This window comes from Phalaenopsis equestris, unplaced genomic scaffold (genome assembly GCF_001263595.1).
Source record: "Phalaenopsis equestris unplaced genomic scaffold, ASM126359v1 Scaffold000359, whole genome shotgun sequence".
In the NCBI taxonomy this organism is placed as follows: Eukaryota; Viridiplantae; Streptophyta; class Magnoliopsida; order Asparagales; family Orchidaceae; genus Phalaenopsis; species Phalaenopsis equestris.
In genome coordinates this window covers 1120201-1127657 of record NW_018164801.1, presented here as the reverse complement: position 1 = coordinate 1127657, position 7457 = coordinate 1120201, and the positions used below count along the sequence as shown (strand labels likewise).

At 37.8% G+C, this 7457-nt stretch overlaps 2 protein-coding genes across 3 annotated transcripts in view; both read left to right on the top strand.

The window, feature by feature from the left end:
* Positions 1-2006, top strand: part of LOC110026218 (nucleobase-ascorbate transporter 1-like) — an 8277-nt gene extending 6271 nt beyond the window's left edge. The window contains exons 2-4 of one of the 2 annotated variants that reach the window (XM_020727084.1): positions 877-923; positions 1243-1340; positions 1775-2006. In XM_020727084.1, coding sequence (XP_020582743.1) covers positions 877-923; positions 1243-1340; positions 1775-1825 — 196 coding nt within the window. In that variant the 3' untranslated portion in view covers positions 1826-2006. Of the gene's footprint in view, positions 1-876; positions 924-1242; positions 1402-1774 lie in introns of those variants that run through there. The other variant, XM_020727083.1, reaches the window with a different exon arrangement.
* A 122-nt stretch (positions 2007-2128) lies between these two features.
* Positions 2129-7217, top strand: LOC110026217 (HSP-interacting protein). The gene is made up of 4 exons (XM_020727082.1): positions 2129-2200; positions 2281-2378; positions 2513-2598; positions 4525-7217. Exon 4 carries the CDS (start codon positions 4543-4545, stop codon positions 6850-6852), a length of 2310 nt encoding a protein of 769 aa, XP_020582741.1. The 5' UTR covers positions 2129-2200; positions 2281-2378; positions 2513-2598; positions 4525-4542; the 3' UTR covers positions 6853-7217.
* The last annotated feature ends 240 nt before the right edge of the window (positions 7218-7457 follow it).

Below are 7457 nucleotides of genomic sequence, written 5' to 3'. Positions count from 1 at the left end.
AAAGGTACAATTGATTTTGGCTTATTTTACTCATCATCCAACAATTTCAAGCTTGTAGGATATAGCGACAGTGATTGGGCTGGAGATATGGATGATATAAAGAGCACTACAGGGTTCGTGTTCTTCATAGGAGACACTGCTTTCACTTGGATGTCAAAGAAACAACCAATTGTCACTCTTTCTACTTGTGAAGCAGAGTACGTGGCTGCAACCTCATGTGTTTGTCATGCAATTTGGCTTCGAAATCTAGTAAAGGAGTTAAGTTTACCAAAAGAAGAGACGATTAAGATTTGTGCTGATAACAAGTCTGCAATCGCGCTAGCAAAGAATCCTTTTTTCCACGATAGAAGCAAGCACATTGATATACGTTATCACTACATCAGAGAATGCATCGAAAGAAGAGAGGTACAAGTGCAGTACGTGAAGTCTCAAGACCAAGTTGCAGATATTTTTACCAAGCCGCTGAAGAGTGAAAACTTTATTAAAATGAGAAGTTTGCTTGGAGTCACAAAATCAAGTTTAAGAGGGGGTGTTGAAATATAAACTTGGTTTTAGTTGTTTAAATAAAGCTTAATTTCTAGAAGCTTATTCTAGAATATGTGGTAGGTATGAAATTATTGTGTAGTAGGTGTGGTAGGTGTGGTAGGTGTTGAATTATTGTGTGGTAGGTGTGGAATTATTTGTAACCATTGGATTGTAATTGTGGTGGCACAATCCTAGCCATTAATTTAGGAGGTGCTACTAGTATAAATAGGGGTGGAGTCTTTGAGTTTGTATCAAGCCAAGTTAAGGTGATAAATAAGAGTGAAGCTTCTTCCATAAGTTGTTTTTTTTAGCCTTTGTCGTTTCCTAAAAGCTTCTCCATTCCAACAAGCCCTGCAGTCTACAAAATTTTTGCACGCTCTATTGGCACTTATTCATTGGTATTCACTAAGCACATTTTTATATACAATCAATACACCATTTTCTTAATAATTCTATTTTTCTAGTTGTTTTATATGAGATATTTCTTCTATTTGCACAAATTTTGTCAAAGCATATCATTTTCTTGGAACATTTAATAAATAGAAAAAGAACATATTTCTTTCCAATGCATAATCTAATATCATGCTTATGTATAACATGTATGAGGAACATTTTGCATTCAGAAAATCATGTATACATTATCATATTCCCTGTGAAGGGTTGATTTGGTTGGTGGTTTTACTAACAAGTTAATTTTTTCTGCTGTTTGCTTTGCAGCTGAAACTGTTTTATTAGCTTTCCAAAACTACATCTTGATGCTTGGGAGAACTGTGATGATACCAACCGTGCTTGTTCCATTGATGGGTGGAAATGCTGTAATTAATTATTCCTTGCAATTAAGACATCTTCTGTGTCCATTTCTTGACACCTGGTAGTAGTGGCGGAACTGAAATTTAAGGAGAAAAGTGACGAAATTTAAGGTTGAAGGGTGATGAGTATTTAGATTAAAGGTTTCATCTCCTTAAAAAGATTTTAAAATTGTTATACATATTATTATTAAATTAAAAGTATAGTTAATATTAAATTATTGTTAAATATTTAAGTTTAGGTTGCAAAATTTTTAGTGAATTATATGGTATTAAAGGGTTTAGTAAAAATATGGGCTGACGAGCGTCTTCCCCAGTTATCCCATGGTTCCACCACTGCCTAGTAATTTGTTGGCTGTTAAACTACTTTTTTACCAATTTTATTTGGTATCAATCACTGGGAGACAAGATTAGAGTCATACAGTCACTGTTGTTTGTATCAGGCATTAACACACTTCTGCAAGCATTGTTTGGAACACGTCTACCAACTGTAATTGGTGGTTCATTTGCTTATGTTGTACCCATACTCTATATCATTCAAGACTCGTCATTGCAGCGGATTATAGACCCTCATGTAGTAAGTTAGCAGGGCATTTACATACATACCACAGAATTCTTATCCATTTACATATCCAACACCTAAACTTTTATATTGACATGCAGAGCACTGAAATTCTTAATATCACATAGAACTACAGGCCATTCAGGAACATTTTGATCTTTGAACGGTTTCGAGTTCTGATATGCATCTCTATCATTTGGATATTTTCTCTCATTCAAACTGCGGGTGGCGCTTATCAACATAGACCGGTTAGAACTCAAGAAAACTGCCGTACTGATCATGCGAACCTCGTATCATCAGCTCCTTGGTTAACTCTCAAATCATGTGCTTACCCGCTCGATGCGAGCTTTTGTTGGCCGAAATTTGATAAGGTCTTTGCTTCCTCAGGTTCAAATTTCCATATCCTTTGCAATGGGGGGGCTCCAACATTCCACGCGGGTCACACAATTGCTATGATGGCTGCTGTGTTAGTGTCTCAGGAAGAGGTAATTTATTGGGAAATTTACATACGCAGCAAAAACATAAGAACTGTGTGCTATGTATGTAAATGCCCCTGATTTATTATGATGCTATGTACTTATTTTCAAATGGCTCTCTAACCTTTTTTGCTAACTTACAGTCGACTACGGCGTACAAAGCAGCCTGACGTTTAGCTATCGCAACTCCACTGCTGCCTATGTTTTGAGCAGAGGCATCGGCTGGCAGGTTAGTTTGTTTCTTATTGTTTGGTGTTTTCCTCATAAGTCTGGCATATGCTTTCTTGGTGCTACGTCTTATGGTACATTCTATGGAAGATTGGTGTGTCAAAATAGTCCCCTCACTATTTACATGGGGCTATTTTAGTTCCAAAATTTGTAGCGCAATTTATGTCCTAGAATCTTTTTATTCGGGCTAAAATAGACTTAGGAGAGGACTGTTTTAGTTCCCATTAAGGGGGTGTTTGATAGCACCTTATTAACGTGATTTATGTATGAATTTGCTTGAATTTAATGTAAATCTAGACAAACACGAAAATAAGGGAGCTAAATCCAGCGCTGGGCTAAATCCCATTTTACTCTCCATTTTGACGGTAATCCGGATTCAGTAAATCCGATTGAGAGTTGGATTTAACGGATTTAATGAGAACGAAAGACACATTACCTCGTTGCTTCTTTCATCGCCAAACATTTCTATCTGAGTTCGGATTTAATCATAAAGATAACAAACACAATTTTAGATTTAATAAGATCTGGATTTATCGGATTTATTAAATCCTATTTAAGGTAAAACTTGGATGCAATCAAACACCCCTAAAAGAGTGTGGTTTAAATTGTAACTTTTATCAACTCTGGTACTAAATTGGTTGGATATTGCATAGGGGAGTGGTATTCTCAAATACCACCCTTATATATATATATATATACATATATATATATATATATACCATATAACGTGATTATCAGCATTTGAGGGATTTGCAAAACAAACACCTAAGCTTCAATTTTTTTAATATATATGACACATATTCTATACATGAAAATGTGCATCACTTTTTTAAATTGTGGTATTTTTTTATGTGATGTGAAAGATGTGTTGTAAAAATTTGAAAATCAAAGTTTAGTTGTCAGATATGTAAATACATGAGAATTTAGTGGTATGTATGTAAATGTCTCTAAATTCTTATATCTCTAGATCTAAGATACAATAATATGGCATCAAGTAAAGGATAAGATCAAAAGATATACTTTAGACATGTGAACACTTTTTTTTATATAAAATCAAATTATATTGTGAATTTATTTAATTGTGTTTAATATGAGAATTATGATATTAACCACTTAATTAAGAATGATAAACTTGATTAAATATAAATATATTTTTTTTAAAATCTTTGTTTTTATTATGTTGGCGAGGTTATATAATTTCACATAGTTTGTATACGGTGTTGAATTTTCCAAGAATGAGTTAAATTGCCTAATTATGTTAATTGAAAATGGTAACTATATAGATTATGATTTTTCATAAAAAGACCTAAAATAATACAGCAAATTTATGAAATTTAATAAATAAAATTTAATATTTATATTTATGACATTTTAGTTTTAAAAATTTATGTATGAAAATGTGTATTTTATTTTTTTTAAATTAATAATATTTGTATTTTTTATGAGATGCTAAAGATTTGAATGGTATTTATGTAAATATGAAAGTTTAAATGTTAAATATATAAATATATAGAAAAATGGTGTGATATGTATGTAAATGTTCACATAAGAAAAAAAAATTTAGGGCAAACCTTGTATTTTAATGAAATTGTTTGACTCATTATCATAAGTGAATTTGGACTATGTACAAACAGACCAACTAAAACAGTGATATTTTTAAATTAACAATTCAGATTTTTTAACTATTGAATCGATGTATTTACGCCGCCATTAAATTATGGAAAATTTGATTTAAAAAAATAAAAATTGGGATTTTACTATGAATTTCGATATTTGAGTGAGAATTTAAAAATTGAATGCAAAAGATGGTATATTTGTAAATAGAAAGTTTAAGTTGGTGTGTGTGTAATTTTTTTCATTAACATGGACAAGAAGAACTCTCCCGCTCTCTAGGGTTTCAGCTCTCGCCTTCGTATTCCTATTCCAGCTACCAATCTACTCGCGAATGGGGAAATCCGGTGGCCGGAAGAAAAAATCCGGCACCTCCTCAGACCAAGTATTCACTACAGCCGCTTCTCTGCCGACCGCCAATCAGCAGTCGAATGGCCCGGCAAGCGACGCCGCTATATTTCTGAAACGCGCTCACGAGCTCAAGGAGGAAGGTAACAACCGTTTCCAAATCAAGGACTACGCAGGCGCGCTGGAGCAGTACGAACTAGCCCTCAAACTTCTCCCACGCGGCCACCCGGAGCGCGCCGTCTTCCACTCTAACCGAGCTGCTTGTCTTCTTCAGATGCGGCCGGTTGATCACGAGGCCGTCGCCGCTGAGTGCTCGCTCGCTCTTCAGGCTCAGCCGCGTTACTGCCGCGCCCTCCTCCGGCGCGCTCGAGCGCTTGAGGCACTCCGACGGTATGATCTCGCACTTCAGGACGTCAACTCTTTGCTCACGCTCGAACCCTCGCATTCCGATGCTCTGGATCTCGCACGCCGACTGCGTGCTGCTCTTTCCGTTTCTCCCGCGCACCATGTGGAACAGTGCATCGCTAGCCGCCCCTCACCCGCTGCTCTGGGTGCTTCAGCTGTTCGAGCTACTGCCCCCATTGCGGGCCTTGGACCCTGCCTCCCCTCTCGCCCTGCTACCAAGAAACCTTCTTCTCCTCCACCGCTGCAAAAGATTGTGGTAGAGAAAGAGAAAACTCCGGTGGCCATCTCTCTCCCCAATGGTCCTCAGTTGAAATCAGAATCTTCATCTCCAGTTCTCCTCAGGCCCGCTTCAAGGGCAGACTATGGGAACAAACTTTCTTCTGAAGGGGCTGTGAAATCTTTGACCATCACCAGAATGAGACCACTGAAGCTGGTTTATGATCATGATATACGCCTTTCTGAGATGCCAATTAATTGCAGTTTCAAAACATTGAGGGAAATTGTGGCAAAGCGGTTTCCATCTTCAAAATTTGTTCTTGTCAAGTACAAGGATTTGGAGGGTGATCTTGTTACAGTTACAAGCACACGGGAGCTCAGGCTGGCAGAGTCTTGCGCTGAAGAACTTAATGGAAAGAAGGCACAGGAAGGGAATGGGGAGGCATCAAAGGGAAAGCTTCAGGTGTTAAGGCTGTACGTTGTGGAGGTGAACCCTGAGCAAGAGCCTTCAGTATCTGATGAAGAGGTGAATGATACTGAGAAGGAGGTGTTGTTGAAGGATGATGAGAATCCTTCGCCTTCTTTGGTTGGGGATTTACCTGCAGCGGGAGAGGATGATTTTGCCATGAATAATACTTTTTTCAAACAGGTGGTGAAGGAGAAAGAGCGGAAGGGCTGTGATCATTCTGAGTGCAAGGAAGTTGATATTGATGATTGGCTTTATGAGTTTGCTCAGCTTTTCCGTCAGCAGGTTGGCATTGACCCAGATGCACACTTGGACCTTCATGAGCTTGGAATGGAGCTGTGCTCTGAGGCACTTGAGGAGACAGTAACGAGTAAAGAAGCTCAGGCACTTTTTGAGATTTCTGCTGCTAAATTCCAGGAGGTGGCAGCACTTGCCTTCTTCAACTGGGGCAATGTACATATGTGTGCAGCAAGAAAGCGCATACCTTTGGATGAGTCTTTGCCAAAGGCAGCCATGGCGGCTCAACTTCAGGAAGCTTATGATTGGGTTAAAGAAAGATATGATCTTGCTGGACAGAAATACGACGAGGCTCTTAAGGTAAAGCCAGACTTCTATGAAGGATTGCTTGCACTCGGACAGCAACATTTTGAGACTGCAAAGCTGCATTGGTCCTTTGCTCTAGCTAGCAAAGTGGACTTGACAACATGGGATTCTTCTGAGACAATCAAACTTTTTGATAGTGCAGAGGAGAAGATGAAGGCTGCAACTATGATGTGGGAGAAGGCAGAAGAGCAGAGGATTAATGAACTCAAAGACCCGAGCTTGAACAAAAAGGATGAATTTCTGAAGAGGAGAAAGAAACAGGGGGTGATAGTGGATGGTCAAGGAGAGCTAACTGCTGAGGAGGCAGCAGAGCAGGCTGCAGTGATGAGATCTCAGATACATCTGTTTTGGGGAAACTTGCTTTTTGAACGCTCTCAAGTTGAGTTTAAGCTTGGGTTTGGTGATTATAAGAAAACTCTTGATGGAGCTGTGGAGAGGTTCAAGCTAGCTGGAGCGTCTGAAGCAGACATTTCTGTTGTTCTGAAGAACCATTCTTCAAGTGGAGCTAGTGCTGAAAAAGATGAGAATAAATTTGAAAGTTCCAATTTTGATAACTTTAAAGTTGCTCAAAAGGTTGAAGACAAGAGTGAGCTGAAAATTGACTAAATTCAGCTTATATGATAGCTGAATGCCGGCGGGTTTACTTGGTCAAGAAGTTGTCCTTTTGACAGTCCCTAGTAGTGCTGCACATAGATTCAGACTTGTGCTGCAGTTTTACTCTTCTACATTGGATAGAACAAATGTTGAATGGACCAGGTTTGTTTAGTCTGAACAATTTAAAGAATATATTTTTATGCAAAGTTTGAAAGCATAATTGTTCTAAAACATTGACAAGCAGCTATGTGTTTGATGGCAATTTTGTATTATTAACCAATGTTTTATCATAATCAATATAGTCATTCTGGCATTTTCCTTTCAAACTTTGCATCCTCCTCTTACGTGGGTGCTTTTTGTAACAATCTTTTATTTGGAAGGCCTTTTTAGTTTTTCATGTCTTAACTTTTGACCGATATATCTTGCGCATATGTTCTTGATATGATTGTGATGACGCCTTATGAGGCATATTGCACTACTTATATTTGCAAGATATAGTTGATTAGTGAAAAAGCTTGGAGTAATCAGCTGATGTACATCTAGATTTTATTTATTAGGGAAAGGGCGTATAATAGAATGCCCTGATAACTTCTTTGGTGGATATTAATGAAGAAAAA